The following is a 20,159-nucleotide window of genomic DNA, read 5'->3' as shown; positions in this document are numbered from 1 at the left end:
GCCAGTTTATTAGGTACACCTAGCTAAAACTAATGTAGTCTAACACAACAGTCCTGCAGTAAATCCTCCTGTCATGAAAGTCATAATGTTCAGTCTGTGTTGAAAGAGAGGTGTAGAGTCAACCTTATGGTCATTTTGGAGGCTGTTTGCGGTGCTGTTGGACTGAACTGAGGTGTTTCTGTTATTTAGTCTACCCTCACTGATATACTGTCAATATTAAATATGAAAATGTGGATCCGATTTATTACTGTGAAATAAACGGTTGCCTCTGAGCTATGTGGGATTTGTTGAAAATGGAAAAACTTCATCACACAGAAAACTTTGACTCTGAGCTGCAGGAATACGTCCAGAATACAATATCAAGAGTTACAGTTACTGATTTGTACCTGTTTCGAAGGTTCTCCACATCATCGCCGGCATCGAGGTTTTGTTCAGCAACATCTTCAGGTGTCAACGCCGTCATCTCGGCGTCCATATCTGACCGTGCCAAATCAAAAGAATCCATTGTTGTAATATCTTGATGAGTTTGCTTCTAGCCTCTCGCCACAACTCAGCGCTGCTCTGTTGATCACATTCTAAGCAGGCGTGCTGGAGTTGAGTTTTCATGCTCAGCGTAATCTTGAAATAGAAAACTGGTCTTCCAGTGTTTCATGTGAAGCATTTGCAACATGTAGGGAGGTTCATTTGTCATCTGTTCACACGGGCTGAACCCTTGCATTTGGCAGATACAATGAATAGGTTAGTCTGGGTTAATTAGTTGTAGCCTGTGTTGAACTTGAACTGTGAAAAAATGCATGAAGTAAATACCTCTGCTTTATTTTACTTGCCAGGTCTAAATATGTTTTGTGGGTGGCCTGTATCCGATGTCATGAGTCTCTCTGTAAGTCTGTCAAAGGCAGATATTGATGTTGTTGACTTTGGTTTTTAGTTGTGCACAACTGATAAGAGATCAAACAAATCCCATATTAAGCTTTGACAGCTAACAGTGAACTGCTGAGGAAAACAACACAGATAATCATAAAAACAACATATTTATGGGCTAATGTGCTACAAAAATTCAGCATGTTGTATTTAAAAAAAATCAGCTTTTCTTGACTATTCATCCACACTGTCAACCTCGCACCTGTTAATGTCTGTCTGGCAGTGTGACAGGGATACTACGTGGGAAGTGAAAGACTGGAGGAGTTGGGGAGGGTTTTGCTTTTAGTCAACAGGTTGTATCTGGGCAAAAGTTGTCCTCATGTGCGAACTAGTCTCCTGTAAATCATAAACTTGACAACTGTAGGGTGAAGGTGTACTGATGTTTAACACTTTCTTCTTAATGGACCTTGGTGTTACTACAAATAACATTATATATAACAGTAATTACAATAATTTACTAATACAAGGTTTTTTTTCACCAGTGATGGAATACAGTAGTACATCTACTTCACTGTACTTAAGTGCAAATTTGTAGTATTCAGATTCTTAACTGAAGTCAAAGTACTAATACCACACTGTGGAAATACTACGCTATAAATAAAAGTCCTGCATTCAAAATAAAAGTATTATCAGTGAAATTTACTTAAAGTATCAAAAGTAAAAGTGCTCATTATGGTGTTTTTCTCTTATTTGCTGTACTTTTACTGAAGTACAATTTTGAATGCAGGGCTTTTACTTACATAGTATTTTTACTCCTTGGATTGCTGCTTTAACATAAGTAAAGTATCTGTATGCTTCAGTACTGGCTATACCAATAACTGTCCACAAGATGGCAATCATCAGAAGCATATAATGTGTACCTGTATGTTCACTGTTGTTATAAACTTACTCCTTTTGCTGCTGTGATTTAGAATATTAACCCTTTTTTATGTAGCTAAATGAACTATTTATTTTTCCTGGAACTCGTGAAAACTTTACTTTTTAGAGATACGTGGTTCTCACATAAACATCTGCAGCCCATTACTACCCATTAATCCATTAATGCAGCACAAACATCATACCTAAAAGTAAAACACTGAAAGTGATCATTTTACTGCAGAATGAGTACTTTTACTGTTGATACTTTAGAATTTTCAAAGCAAGACTCTTACTTGTAGTGGAGTATTTTCACAGTGTGTATTAGTATTAGTACTTTTACTGAAGTAAAGGATCTGAATACAGAAAGACCACTACTCCTGTCTTTACCATATTTCTGTGTCTTATACTACGAAATATACAACTTTTAATACAGCCACACCGGATGTGAGGAAACACTTTATTGCCAATTACGTCAAAGGTGACGTGATGACGTCGTCAGTTTAATGCTCCCCACAGAGCAGCCGCGGAGGATGGAGCCGAGCAAATGAATGAGATGCGGGCTGAGAGAGAGAGAGGATGAACCGGCCGACGGAGCATCAGCATCATATTTTGACATGATTTGAATCCCGGTTTAACGCTTCGGCTAAATTACAAGTGAGCCGTAAGACAGGAAATCAAAGTTTAGCAGTGACTGAACATACATTATTAGCCTGTACATTTTTTTTTTGTTGTGGGTTAACATCGCTGTTGTAGTCTTGAAGGAGGATGTCAAAGCCTGGAGTATGCACCAAGTGTTTTTTGTCTTTGCTCCAAAAACAGCAGAGATGAAGCTCTCTCTTGAAAGATGTCCACCATCACCAAGCGGCGTTAAAGGTCTTATTTGCGGCATTAAAACACTTGGTTGAAGGAATTTCATGGCACATCGGACGGCGAGAAAAAGCCAGCGACTGAAACTGGGGATTTATGAACAGTCGGCTTATTGAGATTGAGGGTTTGAGTGTTGAGGGGGGGTTTTTTTTTTCGGCTGAGGATAAATTTCTCTAAAAGTACCAGTCAGTCCACCGCTGCTCATATTTCAGTGTTGTCCTCTCTCACACACCAGCCAGCAGCAGCCAACGGAGTAATCACAGCAAGCTAGCAACGGATGGATAAAGCTAGCTTATTTAGGGACTGCGCGCTAACATTATTTTACCGGTGAGACTACATTTTTGTTTGTGTCTTTCGACATTTTTCACATTGTATTTAAACAGGCAACATCCCAAGCTTAATTTGGTTTAAAGTGACACTGCTTCTCCTGTCAGTCTCGCCCCGAGTTTAACTCGATAATCCCCCCCCCCGCTTGTGTTTAAGTGAGGAGTTTTATTTAAGCTAGCTAACGGTAGCGACCAACTACTAGCGCCCGTGTTGCTGTCAGTTCTCGCTCATCATGCATGCACAGACTTGCTTAGGTGAAACCAACACCCCCACCAAAATGCACTCAAGGGCATGGCAACAACACCACGAAGCCATGTCGGACTGAACACAGCACCGTGGCTCCGCCGGCCGTCAAGTCACAACAACCAGAGCGGCTTTAGTTGGGGAGAGAGCGAGAGAGAGAGAGCGGATCAAAAGCTGAAGCTAGCCTCCAAGCCTGTTCACACCGCCCTCAAGAGACCACAGAGAGGAGGATCATTTTCTACTCAACTCAAGCCACCAAATCCAGCAAAAATGGGGTATGTAGCTAGTTAACTTGAAATGTCAAGCTCCAGCTCTCACTCGACATGTCCAGGGTATCACTGACTTTGTTATTTGTGGGTTTGAAACAGGGTACCACAAGTCTCAGCTGCCAAACACTGCTAGCTAACAACCCCATGGCTAACTGTATGAAGAACTCCTGTCATCTCTTATCACCTTGGCAGTACTTTAAAATACTAAAAAAAAAAAAGAAAGCTTGGCCCTTGCAAACTGCCCCAGAGATACAACACTAATCCATACACTGCTGATGGAAGTAGCTGTCCATCATTATATCCACTCCCAGCCTCCATACACTGACCTTTTAGATTACTGAAGCCAACAGATTAGGATGTAATGAAGCAGGCTACTGTTTCTGAACTGATGACAGGTCAAGTATCAGAGCTCAGACAGTTGCATATTTTAGTACAATGTGATTTTAAAAGGGATGAAAGTAAGATGTGCATTATTGTTTTTTTTTTCCTGTCTGTTCCATTCGAAAATGTGGATTAAAAGAGTATTTATTTTGCTGCCAAATGGAAAGCAAACCTACTTAAATCCCCACCAGACAATAATGATCTCTCCTGCACTTGGCTCTTGTAATGCATGTAGCTGAACCTGCAGATGTATGGTGATTCTCCTGATCAAGAGCGACCTAGTTCTTACTCCAGATGAAAGCAGATGATGTAGCATGGGATTGGTTTGTTGTCATATTGTGGTTGAGAGGGGGGGGGGGGGGCAGGAGGGGGGGGTGAACTGCTTACCACCTCATGCAAAGCACATCCTCTGTAATTCTCAAGGCCAATGGTTATAATCCAGTCAACAATCCAATTCCTCAGACACAGAAAGAGAGCATGTCCTGTGTGTGCACTTACCCTTTAATTAGCAAGTCAGACTTCACTGTTCCAACAAGTACTGGAGCTTCAGTTCTTGTATAATAGATGGTTGTAAACAAGCTGTCCTCCTGAAACTTGGCACTTCTGAATAAAACAATGTCCCGGCAATATTTTCCACTTTACTGGCGAGGCCGATAGGTCAGAGTTCAGATACATGTTTTGGTAGCACAGTGACTAGGGGTGGGATTCAGGCCCACCATTCAGGATTTTATTACCTTTTTTCAACTGCAAATTGGTTTTATCTAATAAGATTTCAGTCTGTTCATCTCACTTCAGTCATTTTTATTGTCAAGCAGACAGACTGACCAACATTGTCATACATGCCGCATGCACAACTATGCATTTGCAATATTAATAATTTGTAAGATCGATATTTGTCGTCCATGTAATTATACAATATTGCTTTGCAAAATATCACAAAACTATGCTGTTTTTTTCCCCACCCCTAACAGTGACTGACTTCTGTCACAGGAATGTAAATATGACGAGGTAGGAGATATTATTATGAGCACATTACATGCGATAACTTAGTCTTATTTTGACACCTGTTATGACTAGACTGCATAAGGCGACAGATAATTTCTACCAATTTATTTTTTACTTTTACTTGCTGACAGGACTAAATATAGCTGGGTAATTTACTTAACTGACATTCTATGGACCAAATGACTAATAGATTAAAAGATAAAATAAAACAGATAAATCGATAATGAAGAAATTGTTAGTTGCAGCCCTAATTTCAAATATGACACACGGTTGTCAGTTGGGTTTTCTTAGCACTATGTTTGTCTTTTCATAACGTCTTACCGTTTCTCTTTCACTTCTCTTTTTGGCCTTTATTATATTTTCCCTGGAGGTCAAGGAGAAGAGATTTGAAAAGAGAAACGAGGACAGAGTGTAACTTTTTTTTTGTTTGTTTTTACTTATTACACCCAATGTGAAGCCAGTGAAAAAGACGCAGGGCTTCAGCTGTCAGAGCATCGCTGTGTCCTGAGAAACTGCGAGGAAGTGTCAGCCAAAATCATCTTTGCACATGAACATAAACACAGTGTTTTCTGTCTGCTGCTGAAAGCTCTGAACCCGGTGGTGAACGGCATATGGGTGTTTTTAAACTGGAGGTTGTGCCTTGCCAAGCCCCTGACGCCTCCCTCTGCGAGTGGGTTAACCGACAGGGACACGGGGATCGGATTGGGCGAGGGAGCATGTGGGAAGGAGAGGGACAGTTTGGAGGATGTTCACGGCTCATGACCGGGCCCTGAGTCACATGGCTGTTGCCATGACGACGCAGCAGCTAAGTTAGTAATGCAGGGTTATTTTTCCTGCGTCTAGCGAGCACAGACTGCAGCTGTCCGTGCTCTGACACAGTGGAGTTTTCTCTTGTTTTAGTTTTCGATTATTTTGTTTGTTCCTGGTGTATTCCTTCATATACAGCATGAGCGATGAGTGTTTACTATTTTATAATGGTAACATGAATTAATATGGCTTTTAATTGTGTGAAGAGTAGTTTATAGGAAGGCACTGAAATGAGAATAAAATGAAATAAGGAGGGAATTGATTTGTCAGTTGACAGAAGATTAAACTGCAACTATTTTGATAATTGATTTAAATATTTTTTTAAAACAAAAATGTCAAAAATTAACTTGTTCCAGCTTCTCAAATGTGAATATTTGCTGGTTTCCTTTGTCTTTTATGATACTAAACTAAATATTGTTTATATTTTGGACTCTCTTACTTTTATGATATATCACTTAATCGAGAAAATGAACCGATTAAGCGATAATGAAAATAATTGTTAGTTGCAGCTGTAATTTTCAGAGCGTCATAATTTCAAAGTGACATATGTCATTGAAAATTGGGACTGAAGCATCCTAAACAAGTGTGAGGATTTACTCCTTTTATTTGTTTTATTAAATTATAAATTTAATATATTTGCCTGCTGGACTGTTGGTCAGACAAAACAAGACATTTCATGACGTCTCCTTGAGCTCTGGGAAATTGTCGTGGGCATTCTTCCCTATTTTTGGATGTTTAATACACCAAACAATTTAATCTATGAATCAGGAAGGTTATAAAAAGAAATACTAAGACAGACAGAGGACAAACTTCATAATAAATTGGGAACATTTGACTGTCACAAATAACGATATCCAGAAATCCCCTGAATCCAAGTTGGTGTGAGGATGAATGTGGCATCAATGGCCCAATGTCCTTATAAAGAACACACTGTACATAGTTAGAAGATAATCTGAACACATTACCCTTTTAGTCACAGACAGCGCACGTCTTTGTTTCCCAGTACGCAAACACTGGTGTCTGTGTGTGTCTTCTGCTGGTTGTTAAGTGGAGAATTGCTGATTTGATAACATCTGCGGCCAGATTCCTCTGTCAAAGCACTTGTCATTGAGACTCGAATGCCACAGTACGCTTCATTGTGAAAAGGGATTATGGGCTAACAATCGCCACACACTCTCATAGAGACGCACACCACAGGGCCAGATTTTGATCTAGGCCACGCTGTCAGACTAATGACACCCTGAAATATAAAATAACTGGCTAAAACTCAGTCAGTGCACCCACTTCAACACCCTTAAAAATGACAGTGTAATTGAGACTCTGACATTGTTTTGAAGAAATGAACAGTCAAATGAAAGTAGTGACTTAATTTAGTCTAGCCTCCATTTAAAATGATACAAAAACAGTATTTTGTTTTACTAAAACCATCAAAAAATACAAAGTAATTTCCAGATTGAATTACTTAGTTTCCAAGTTCATTTGCAGTTGGCTGAATTCAGTTTCTTCTTTTTCCCTTTTCAGTGTCTTCTACATACATAGGAAATATCATTTACTCATCAAATCATTTGTTTTTTGAATTTCAACCTAACAGGATCCTGTATGTGCCGCTCTGCATACAACTGGGCATCTTAATTCCTGTTTCTTGTTTCCTGAAAAGAACAGTTGGATATCTGTGAATTGATTTCCAATTCTGTGCTGTTTACTGTGCAATTTACCGAAGTCTTTAAATGTGACAAATACCTCTCGATCTCTGGATAATTGTTTTTCCTGGATGCTATCAAGAGTTTTTGGAGTAACGTACGCAGCTCTGTTCTGCTCTTTCTTGGATTTGGGGAAGTTAAGTTCCAGCAACCTGAGCCAAACTTGTTATCCAAGACAGCGTTACATTCTCCAAACACACCAGTTAGTGCTCATCCTAAAAGCCTTTTCTCTTGTAGCATTAAAAGGGAAAACACAATTGAACAACGTCTTGCTTGTCCTCGTATGCTAAGTAGCCAAACAGGGTTATGTTAGAATGAAACAAGACTCTGATCTTAAGAGTTTTCTTCAACATACTTTACTACTATAATGCTAGGACTAACTATGTCTACGCTGCAATACAAAAACTTTATTTCCATGTCTTCTACATGGATCATCAACTGGTGAGGATGCTAACTTTTTGCCTGGAACTTGCAGCTTTAGCCTCAGGCTTTTAGCACAATATCTTGTATGTAGTCATCATGTGCACGCTTGATTTAACACAAGTCAGCTGGAAACATTAGAAAGTCAGCGATTCAACCAATTGACGACGCTAACGTTAGCTTAATTACTTAGCAAGCTACGGTTGATAATAGCCGGCAAAATCAGCAGAGATGAGAAACGAATTACTCTGAATTTGAATTAAAAGTCTGCCACTGTTATCATTGTAATCTTGCCTGGCATAGCAACAGTAACTAAGGGGACGGGGCAGTTTACCAGCCTCTCCTGTCTTATTTTACATAATAGCCTGTCTCGAACATGTCCTGATAAATAACATCTGTAAGCAAATCATGTCAGAGGAAGTACAATGTCTTCATGATGATCACACGAAACCTCCACAGCAAAGGCAAATGTATTTAGTGCACTGCAAGTAAAATAAGAAGAGATAAATAGAGAAAAGTATGTAAACTAAGAATGGAAATAAAAACAGGAACTATGCAAGAGCAATTAAACTCAGCAGTATACATACACACAGTACCCACGACCTGTGTTGTAAAATAGAAATATGATGTAGTACACTATGTAATAAAACAGTATAACAAATTAACATATATATAAAATATGATACAATTTGAAATGTAGTACTATAGAATAACTTAATAGATAGTATAGTATTTGTATAGTATAATTATATATTAAAATATAAATATTTTATGTGAAACAGTCCAACAGAGAGACAGTTATGTGTCAGACACCTCATCTCCTTTCTTGGTATCAATCTACTCACCACTCTACTGTACTACATAAATACACTACATATTTAACATACATATACTATATTCTCCACCGTTGAGCCGCCAGCCTGTTGGAGCTGGTGTGAATCCCGTGCACACACCCTCCCATTACCACCACCAGCACCACCACCTCTCTGATTAACCGTGTCTATCCTTAAATAACATCTGCCGCTCTGCTGACTTAATTAACGCAGCGAGACATGACGAGAGGTTCCCGGAGAGGGGAACAATCACTGTGTCCCAGAGGAGACCTGGGACACTCGGCAGCTCCCAGCCAAGCAATCAAATCTGCTTTTCCTGGAAGACTGGCAGACAAGACATCTTACATTAAATAAGCCCAGTGTCGAGATAAAGAGACAGTTTTTTGTTACTAATGTTGAAGAGAAAGGGCGGCTGTGTGTCCTTTTTTGTTGTTGTTCATACAACCAGGAGATTGTATGGCTAGCTACACACAGATTTAAGATTTAAAATAAAATGTTTTTGTCTTACTTTAGTGGCTGATAGACTGCCTAAATGTTGCATTACAGAAGCTCTCGATTTAAGGATCAAGAGCACTCTGTTTGTTTTTGTCCGGTTGTCCAGAGTGACAGAGGTGCCTGAAAGAGGATCTCAGTTATCCGTGACTCGGTGCAGCAGATGCTTTGCATTTTAGATACCTGTTTTACATTTTGATGGCTGTTTCAGATATGTTTTTTTCAGATAAGGTAACCAAGACCTTTTATAGACGTCACTATCTGCATGACTTTTTTTAGTAATGCTATCAGCTCTAGGGATGGCACTTTGGTCCAAACTGAAGTATCTCAACATTTGTTGGTTGGATTTGCATGAAATTTAATGGCATTTCATGGTCCTCAGAAGACGAATCCTACTGACTTTACTGATCCTCTGACTTTTCCTCTTACGCCACCATGAGGTTGACGTTTGTGGAATGAAGTATAATAACTTTGGTGGTCCTCTGGCTTTTCGTCTAGACTACCATCAGGTCAAAGTGTCCAATACTTTGGTGTATGATCAAATACCTGCAAAACTAATTCCCATCATCCTCAGCTGTACTTTGTGTTTCATGCTAATCAGCGAATATTACCGTGCTAACATGCTAAATTAAGATGCTGAACATGGTAAACATTATACATTACATTACATACATTATATATTCCATTTAGCTTAAATGTGTGTTTACATGTGCAGAATCTTTGTTATTGTTATATATTGAAATTTGATTACAATTTGTTCAGTTTTTAAAGGAGCATTTAGATGAGAAAGTTGAAGCATAGTCTGTGTATATTCTTGTTTTTAAGGTAGTAACACAAATGTAATTGTCCATTTTCATAATAAACATTTTTTACAATCTGTTCCAAACAGAGTCTGTACATGTCCAGATCTGTTTCTAGTTTCTTGTGGATTTCCATGAGCGTTCAGATCAGGTACACCCAGACAGTTATGTCTTGTTTTGCTTTTAATCCAAGACCCTGGGAGCTTTAAATCCATAGCAATGTTTGGAAGCCGCCCAGAGCCTGCTGATCTCTGTATGTTGGCACAGGTGCTTCCAGGTCACCTTTTGGCGTTGTTGCCTCACTTCACTGTCTCTACATCAGTGTTCGTTCTGCTGCTCGGGTCCGGCCTGCACACACTCAAATATAACATCCTGCTGCTTTCTTCCAGCTAAATCATTCGCACATGTCACTTTGAGCTGCCTCTGTGACAGGTGAAAGTGCTGTTCAAAATTAAACGAGTGACAGCAAAACACTGGCAGTGTTTCCACAGCTGCAGCTGCCAAACAAATATGGAACCGTACCAATTCTCTCCACAGCATCGACCTGAACCCCCATGATCTTGTCAGCTGATCGACCTGCTGTGTTTTTAATGAGTCTAACCTCTGCTTTGTCATGCAAGTTGCTCTGGAGCTGGCGCAGCATTGAAGAGAGGCATGTAGAGCCTTTACTTTTACACCTTTGCCGCCAACATACAGCGTCTTGGGTCCCTCATCATCTCTGAAACTGTACAGTTGCTGTACTCACAGGGCGATGATGGTTGCCCATGTCTGTGTGGGCTCTGCGGCATTGTTCAGCTCTGTTATATTAAAAGTAGAAGCAAATTAGCATATCTGCCCTCTCTTTTGCTGCTTTAAAAAAAAAAAAAAAAGCATCATTCCTGCTTGATTTTAATCTTAACTGCCCACACAAGGCATTAGGTTTCAAGAAAGATGCTCTCTCCGTCTCATTCCTCTCCTGCATCCAGGTTATATTCTGAGTTTCTCATTCAGTGTTTCTTTTCCTTAACTTTTTACTGTTATTCTTTTCTGTTTTCCCCCATCAACTCCAGTGGTAATTATTAAAAGCCGCAGAGTCTTTCAACATACATTATATTGCGTGATGATGTCCGAAGCTTCAAACGTCACTGGTGCTTCAGACGGAGCTTCATGTAGTTTGACAGTTTTAAAAGTTTTGTAGTTAAACTATGTGATACGTCCATAAGTGGGATAAAAAGAGATGAGAATAATCGAGAAATATGGTGATGATTCACTATAGAAAGACAATATCATAAGAGCATTTCCACCCGATATCAATATATTATATATTATATAAGATATTGAATTGAATTGAATTGAAATTGAATAACATGTTTCACAATAGCATCTATATTTAATGCAGCACCTCTGAACCAAAGAATAACAGATTTAATAATAACATGCAGGCTTCTTTGACCTTTCTTTCGTCTCACACATATGAGACGAAAACCATTAAAATCAGAGCGGTGTAGTAATGCTGTGGCCACAGTCTTGAAGGGAATAGAAAGAAAGCTTCATGAGGCTTCATCACTAATTTTGTTAACACAGAAGAAACTTCAAACTTAGTGTCAGTGAGGTTTTAAACATACTGATACAACTTGAAATATCTCAGTCTTTATACAAAAGTTTTAGTAGTGACTTTGTGAGGGGGTTTTAAAGCAGAGTCTTTCCATATCGTATATATCTCTTCAACAATGTCCAGCCACTGCCTGAGAATTCCTGAACATCACTATCACTAATATCACTTTCAGCTCTACCCATACATTCCCATCTTTACATTATAAAACAGAGATATTTCCATATTTCTATTTTATATTTATGATTCTTGACTTTTGCAGTACTTTTTTTTTTCTTTTCTCATGTTTTATTGGATGTTTTGCATCACAATACCAAAGCGAATTCCTTGTATGTGAAAACCCACTTGGCAATAAACCTGTTTCTTCTTCTGATACTGATTTTCCGTCACCCCCAAAATACATGAGTGTGAAGCCACATTGTTCTAGCAGAGTAAATAGCCTTTAGGTCGCCTAAGTCTTAGCATTATGATTGTTTGTATGGCATTATTATATCAAGCTTCCATGAGGCTTTATTTTGAACATAAATCACTTTTAATGACTCTGCCTTCATCGCCCCTTCATCATGACTGCAGAGGTTCATTAACTCAAAGTAATGAAGCGATCGGGTTTATTTGTGCTTTGGCTGAAAGTCTATATTATGAAGCACGTTTTAATATTTGATTTTGCGAATATAAAGAGAATTTAAAATGTTTGATGCCTGCCCTCGTGTGCCACTTTGCCAACATGTGAAGAGGGAGACTTGTGTACACGTGTGTAACACTTGTACATTTGTACATAAACACACTTGTTCTGAGTGTGAAGTGCCTTGTGGGTGTTTTTTTTTTTCGTCCTCGTCCGGTCACTGGTAGTGCAGCAACACAGCAGACCCGTTAATTATGGATGTGCTGGGAAGCTGTTTCTCTCACCTTCCACTGATTCATCACGTTCCTCGATACTTCCACTTCCTTTCTTTGGCAGGACAGTGTTTGATATTTGATGTGGAGCTTTTTTCACACACGTGTCTTTTAGCCATGCTAGCAGCGTGGCGCTAGGAATGGCAATGTCGGTCCACCATTTTGGTCCCCACAACTATTGGATGACATTCATGTTCCTCTCAGGTTGAAGCCCACTAATTTAGGTGATCTCCCAATGTTTCCTCTAGCGCCACCATGAGGATGACATTTCTGTTTTTTAGTGAAATATCTTGGTACAGATATTCATGTTCCCCTTAGGATGAATTCTAGGTTAGCGCCATCATCAGGTCAAAATTTTAATTTGTTCAGTACAGATGGACATTTGTGTTTAATGCTAATTAGTGCATGTTAGCATGCTAACACACTGAACTAAGGTGATGAACATGGTAAACATTATCTGCTAACGTTAGCATTTAGCTCAAAGCACCACTGTGTCCAAGTACAGCCGCACTGTGTTAGCATGTTAGCATGGCTCTAAGTCTTGTTTTTTTTGTCTTTTAGTATCAGTCTATGTCTCCTTGATGTGGCAGCAGTGGTGACCAAAGCTAAAGTGTTTGTCACACACACATAAACTGTTTTATCTATTTTGGTGAAACCAAATCCTGTTTTTCGTGTTCAGTTACACACACCACATATTATAGCTTAACCTCAGAGTTGAGGCCTTTCACCAGATACTGATTATTCCATCTGTTTTTTTCCTTTCTCTGCACAGAGAGCAGCCCATCTTCAGTACACGGGCCCACGTCTTCCAGATCGACCCAAGCACCAAGAAGAATTGGGTTCCCACCAGTAAACATGCTGTCACAGTCTCCTACTTCTTCGACAATACCAGGAATGTATATCGAATCATCAGTCTGGATGGATCTAAGGTGTGTGTCGTGTATAAAGCATTCAGAGCAGTGTTTGTTTATTTATGTCTGCGTGATGTTTCTTCCCCTTAACGTAACTTTTCCGGACAGAACTAAGATTTGTTTTTGTGGTAAAATGTCACTTGCTAACCACTAGGATTTGTAGATACATTCCTAACATATAACATCATCACAACATTGTTTTTAAATATTGTATGAATACACAAATTATCACCCCCAAAATAATAATTTGCTTGAACTTCTCCTGTCTGACTTGTTTGCCTCGGCCTGGCCTCTCTGTGCTGAAGCGGTGAAGGGGCGGTCGGGCCTGTCATATCTATGTGGCAGTGATTATTTTCGTCTTGAGAGAGGTGCAGGGGTGGAGTTAGCATAGTTATGTAAGAGCCTGCTGTTGTTGAACCAGCAGGTTTTGCTGTGTTCTGCTGGAAATAGCAGAGATTGGGTGGGCTGGTGCTGGAGGACGTTATTATTCAGACAACAATAAGTTGAAGAAAAAGTAAACAAACAGAGACAGATGTCACACAAAGACAAATCTGTCTGGTTGGGTTTCTCTCCAAATTCCAGAAGTGAGAAAAAAAGTTTTTTAAAATGTGTTTTGAAATACAAAAGATGGCAGTGGATTTTCTAAACCAGTTTAAAGTTGTGAACCCCTAGACCCTCCCTTAAATATATTATGTATTTGTTTAACATAAATATGTTTTTCTTCTGTCAATTGTCTCGCAACACCTCAAATTCATCTTGTGGTGGTCCTGACCCACAGTACCCACTGTACTACACTACTGTAAATACTCAAACACCTCCATGAGAAACAAGGGTTTTTTAACTAAATGTGAATTTATTTTTGGAGGTTTACGTCTAGTTCTGGGTCCCAGAGTTGACTTCTATACAATATTACATTTACAACCTGACTTACTGTCATGAAAGTCACGTTTTTTATCTTTATGACTGCACATTAACACTTTTGCCAGTTTTCAGTTGATCCACAGTTTCGACTGCATTTTCAAGCTTTTTGTACTTTAAATTTTTTATGAAGCCTATTTCTCCCCATTTTGGTATTTGCAAATCCCTCTCTTCACTGCGAACTTCTTGTAAACAACAACATGTCTTCTCTGACACACATGGAGTCCCCACTTGCTTTGTTTCACAATAACTTTGTTAATTTGTGAGGAAATTTAGTCCAGAATTGTGATTTCCTGTCAGCTTTTTTATGACAGTTTATATATGTAATAACTGACAGAGTTGAGCTACTCACATGTTAACATAAACACCAGGCTGAAAAGCAGTGTTTCGCTGTCCATCAATCTCAACTAAAGGTCCACTTACTCGCTTGTTCTGGAGCTTTCGACCACGCTTTCAGCTGCTGTTTCCTCAAGAGTGGATGAGAAGTCCTGGAGGTGCTCACAAACATGGGAAGCTTGAACATCTACAGTTTCATGGCAAATAAGCAAAGTAAATCTGCTGATGAGAACTGTGTGATGTGGTCGAAAGCGTCAGAAAAGTGGACCTTGAGTTGAGATTTCTTTTGAACTGCTCAAGAATAAACAGTGAATATTAAAGGCTTCATGACAGTAAATTTGAATTTTTTTCTCCTAACCATCTGTGCTCGCCTCTCTCTTTCAGCCCTGCCTGCCAGGCCTCCCACACTGATCAATAACATTACAGTCAGTTGGACTCACTCCAGAACTCCTCATTGACTGCTTCCTGTTTACCAAACAGTGGGAATACAAACCCACGTCCATAGAAGACACACACACACACACACACACACACGCACGCACGCACGCACGCACGCACGCACGCACGCACGCACTCACACACATGCACTCACATCACAGAGTCCCAGTAGATATCAGGCATCCAAAGGCAGCCGTTCCCACTTACAGCTATAACTGTAACAAACAATATATATTTTCACCTCTTGAACGTTCAGTCACGTGTGTTTTGTCCTCCAGGCCATTATCAACAGCACCATCACCCCCAACATGACCTTCACCAAGACATCGCAGAAGTTTGGGCAGTGGGCCGACAGCCGGGCGAACACTGTGTACGGCCTCGGCTTCTCGTCTGAGAGCAACCTGGCCAAGGTGAGAACACCAGACTCAGGCCCACAAGAGACAAGATTTATGTTCTCTCAAAAACGGGAACTTGTTGTTGTTGTTGTTTCTGTAGTATTACTTGCTCCTGTTGTTTTTAGTTTGCAGAGAAATTTGCTGAGTTCAAGGAGGCGGCGCGGTTAGCCAAGGAGAAGTCTCAGGAGAAGATGGAGCTCACCAGCACTCCCTCTCAGGTAACGAACACTATCACCACCTTTCCAGCAGTGCACGCTTTGTACACGGTACTTTTTAGGGGTAAATTTGTACGTGGCACTCATCCCCGCACCTGTCAGCTCTAAGCCAGCTAACATGACAAATGGATTTCTAGTCAGAAATGGCAGCTAGTAGCGTTGATAATGCTAACCGAGGCTTTGCAAAGTAGTAAAAAATTACCTGTGTTTGTGTCCCAAAACATCATCAGGCAACAGGAGTTAAAAGCAAAGAACCCCCGTTAGCATACATTCCTGCTGTTTTCCTGCTTTATTAAAATCCAAGGCTCTGACCAGATCCCTAGATGCTAATAGCTAATTCTGCCTGAGCTAACAGGGAGGGTTCCTTCTTGAGATTTTCCACGTGTTACTTTCTGCACAGTTTAAGGCACAAAAACTCTTCATCTTGAGCTCCTCATAAACTCTGGTTTACTTCTGGTTTAATTTGTTTTACAGTGGAGTACGTTTTCCATTCAGAATCCATGTTAATTCAATGTTAATATGTCATTAACAAGCCCCATGCGACACCAAAGCCAACTTGTATGAATCACCGCTCATTATATATTGATGTTATCATGTACCACGTGGCAAATCTTGATGTAGCACGTTTATGTTTTATTATTAGCCGCTAAGCTAACACCTGGTGGCTTGTTTTACCTCCTCTGCTCTCCCCTGAATGATTCCTCCTCAGGGTGGCGCTGTAAAAAGGAATGTGTTGTCAGTCAAGAAACCTGTTAAAAAGAAGGTAAAAAGAAGTGGAAAGAATCATTTTCATGACTCTGATGGCCCTTTTTTTCCCCCATTTTCTCCCCCAGTTAATGATTCAAACTCCCTTCAGTAAAAAAACAGTGTGAGCGACATGATGTATTTGACCAATTTTTGCCCAGACATTGTTGTCATTGTTTTGGTTTGATAAGCCAGTCTTTCTTTTTCGGGAGAACCCTGTCATCAGTCTTTAACAACCTCGCCTATCGTCATAATGTCAGACTAACAACCAGAGGAACCCCGTCTCTCCCTCATAAACCTCCCACAGACGACCCTCCAGTGCTCTCAAAAAGTGACAGTCAGCTATAATTAGGGATGTTTGAGCGGCTGCCAATCACAAATGACAACGATTATATGTGGATAAATTAAAAGGGGACGTGGTGTATTCAGAAAAATGGAGTCAGAGTTCTGAAATCACTGAAATGTGAAATGTTTCTGAGCTCCAGAGCTTTTAAATCTGCACTGTAATGTTAAAACCCTGCAGCTCGGGCACAAGGACGTAAAAGAAATAAATAAATGGATTGATACAGAGAGACAACACCTGTGTCTGGTGTTTACTTCAGAGTAATGATCAAAAGGCTCATAATTCAGAGATTTTAGCAGAAAATCCTGTTAATTTTTGAGAGCATTGAAATCATAAACACATTTGTTGTGTCTCATAATCCAAATTTAAAGGAATAGTTCAGCCTTTTGGGAAATACGCTTGTTTGCCTTCTTGCTGAGAGTAAAATGAGAAGATCGATCGCATATCTGTACATTAAATATGTAGCTCCAGCCAGTTAGCCTAGCTTAGCATAAAGACTGGAAGCAGCTAGCCTGGCTCTGTCCAAAGATAACAGAAAGCTCACCGATTACCATGTATTGATCAGTGAGCTGGTACAGAAGGTGGATTTTGTTACCTTTTTGGAGAGAGTCAGGCTAGCTGTTTCCCCCTGTTTCCAGTTTTTATGCTAAGCTAAGCTAGCCCTATCTCGGCATGAAAGTAAATAAACTTTTATCCCCGAAATGTTGAGCTGTTGCTTTAAACAAAAACCTTTTCTGACGATATGTTTCTGTTTCTGTCCATGCAGGAGTCAGCCCCAGGTGACCTGCAGTCATCTTTGACCTCAGAGAGCATCAACGGTACAGACGACGAGAGAGTCACACCAGACCCACCTCAGCACACCGAAGCCAGAGCAGAGCTTTCCCACAATGCACTGTCCCTCTCGCACAGGTAAACCAGAGGCAGGTGACGCCTGAGGTCAGAGCGACGACTTGCTCAAATATCATTTAACACACAAACAAAAGGAGCAAAGTGTCAAATATCACCGAATATCGTCTTCCTCTAATTACTACTTTCATTCTATTTTCTTTCTATTTCTACTTGTACTTGAGTTAACGATGTGAGTACTTCCTTCAGTTCAGGGCAGTGTGAGTATTCATTACAGTAAACAGCCTCAGAGCGTGAGGGGGATTATGGGTAGACGACGACAACGACAGATCTGACGCCTGAGAGGCAGCGGCTCCTCAGGAAGCCTTTCGTTCAGTTTTAAGTTTCAGGGACTCACATCAAGACCGTTTACTAAAACTGGTTTTCTGCTGGTTCGCTTGTTGTTGGTCAACGTGAACTCGTAGTTACATGAATTCATTTGGGAGATGCTTTTGTCCAAAGTGACGTACAGATGAGGTGAAGCCACACGAGATAAAAACAAACCAATAACTTTTCCACTTAGTGTTTTTAATACTTTTTATCGATTCATACTGATAGTTTACAGAGTTCTAATAAATTAAGCTTAAATTAAGGGATAAAAGGGGTCATAGTAAACAATAAATAATACATCAAAGTATAGTGTGTTTATATAATCAATTAGAAAAGAAAAGGGAAAATGATTTCACACATTTGAATCTATATTCATGCACGTGCACACGCGCATGTACAGATACGTACATTAACACCTAAACATATACATGTATTCACACATGTGCACACTTAAATATTTATATATATAAAATGTATCTATTCTTCTATTTACCAGTAAATCTTCATTGTACATAAAGAAATTCTTCCTTACTTTAAATTTACATTTACTCAAGTACAATACTTAATTACAGTTTTGACATACTTCTACTTTATCTTGAGTATTTCTATATTTTTACTGCTACTTTATACTTCTATTCCACTGCAATACAGAAGCAAACATTGTACTTTTTACTTCATTACATTGACCTGACGGCTATAGTTACTGAAGTATCTTTAGATGATGGTATTTCTACTGGATGTGAATACTTCTTCCACCACTGTCTCTTTGTCACATCCCAGTTCAACCAGCATCAATAAGCACTGGGAGGCGGAGCTGGCGGCTCTGAAGGGGAACAACGCCAAGCTGACAGCGGCTCTGCTCGAGTCCACGGCCAACGTGAAACAGTGGAAACAGCAGCTGGCGGCCTATCAGGAGGAGGCGGAGAGGCTACACAAACGGGTACCAGCTCACAAATACAACGACCTGATTTGTTGGACGTGTTTTTTTACCACGTTGTGATGAAGTTTTTGAAGGTTTGCGGCTGTTTGTGCTCCAGGTGACGGAGCTGGAGTGTGTGAGCGGCCAAACGACGGTGATCAAATCCCAAAAGACTGAACTCAACCAAACGATAGAAGAGCTGGAGTCGGCTCTGAGGTCCAAGGAGGAGGTACGAGGAGTTCCGCTCGTCTGTGTACTGAGAAGTACTACATGTACGCAGTCTTATTTGATCTTAATATTTACACCCTCTGTGATCACCTGCAGGAGTTAGAGAGACTTAAAGCAGAGGTGGAGAGTGCCAACGAGTTCCAGTCTCAGAAAGAGTCCCTGACACAGAAACTACAGGTGAGTGACGTGTTCAGATCCTTTACTCGTGTAAAAGTACTAATACCACACTGGAAAAATACTCCTGTACAAGTCCTGCATTAAAAATGTTACTTAAAAGTATGTAAGTAGAATCAGGATAACGTACTAAAAGTATTAAAAGTACTCGTGTTTAATGTCAAAGCAGGATTTTACTGTTGTAGTTGGTTGAGGTGGAGCTCATTTTTGAACTATCAACTAATGATTATTAATCTTCCGATTATTTTCTCCATTAATCGATCGATTGTTTGGTTTATAACAATTCTGAACCCAGAGCCCAAAGTGACAAACAGTCCAAACCTCAGCATTATTAACAATTAATTAAATCAAATATATTAAAATCATTTAAAGGAAAAGCAGCAAATCGCCACGCTTGAGAAGCTGGAACGTCGTGACGTCGACTAATCGTTTCAGCGGTACTTAATTTAGGTTATTAAGGTTAGAGGCTCCAGACTACGTTAGCCGCTACTAGCATAACACACCCGAGTCTCTGACAGAACTGTCAGCTGTGGAGTTGCATTGTGGGTAATGTAGGCGCTGGGTTTTGACACGTGTGGAGTAAATTAATAAGTAATTTCAACTGCTAAATCGGTCCTTTCAGTGATCTTCATTTCAAGATGTTTGAAGAGTTTGAGAGCCGCAGTTTAAAACTAGTTTGATGCCCCAAAGTCTAGTGATTTTTTAATTTATTTCCATTTGTTTCAGGACTCGGAGTCGAGGAACCAGACGCTGGAGGCCCAGCTGAGCGACCTGGAGCAGCGTCTGGAGAGCAACCAGCAGGAGAGGGAAGCCTTCCGCAAGAGCCTGCGCTCCCTGCTGGAGCTGCTGGACGGCAAGATCTTCGAGCTGACCGAACTGAGGGACACGCTGGCCAAACTCATCGAGAGCAGCTAG

General features: G+C 40.1%; 1 protein-coding gene across 1 annotated transcript; it reads left to right on the top strand.

Moving 5' to 3' along the window:
- The first annotated feature begins 3,443 nt into the window (after window positions 1–3,443).
- On the top strand, window positions 3,444–20,159 carry LOC139301154 (homer protein homolog 1-like). The gene is made up of 10 exons (XM_070924466.1): window positions 3,444–3,491; window positions 13,181–13,337; window positions 15,290–15,421; window positions 15,532–15,624; window positions 16,331–16,384; window positions 17,475–17,617; window positions 18,704–18,863; window positions 18,961–19,071; window positions 19,167–19,247; window positions 19,971–20,159. The coding sequence occupies exons 1-10, from the start codon at window positions 3,487–3,489 to the stop codon at window positions 20,157–20,159; spliced, it is 1,125 nt and encodes a 374-aa protein (XP_070780567.1). The 5' UTR covers window positions 3,444–3,486.

The sequence above is a fragment of the Enoplosus armatus genome, chromosome 18 (assembly GCF_043641665.1).
Source record: "Enoplosus armatus isolate fEnoArm2 chromosome 18, fEnoArm2.hap1, whole genome shotgun sequence".
Taxonomy (NCBI): domain Eukaryota; kingdom Metazoa; phylum Chordata; class Actinopteri; order Centrarchiformes; family Enoplosidae; genus Enoplosus; species Enoplosus armatus.
Note: the sequence above shows the minus strand (reverse complement) of the source record. Positions and strands in the feature narration are given on the sequence as shown.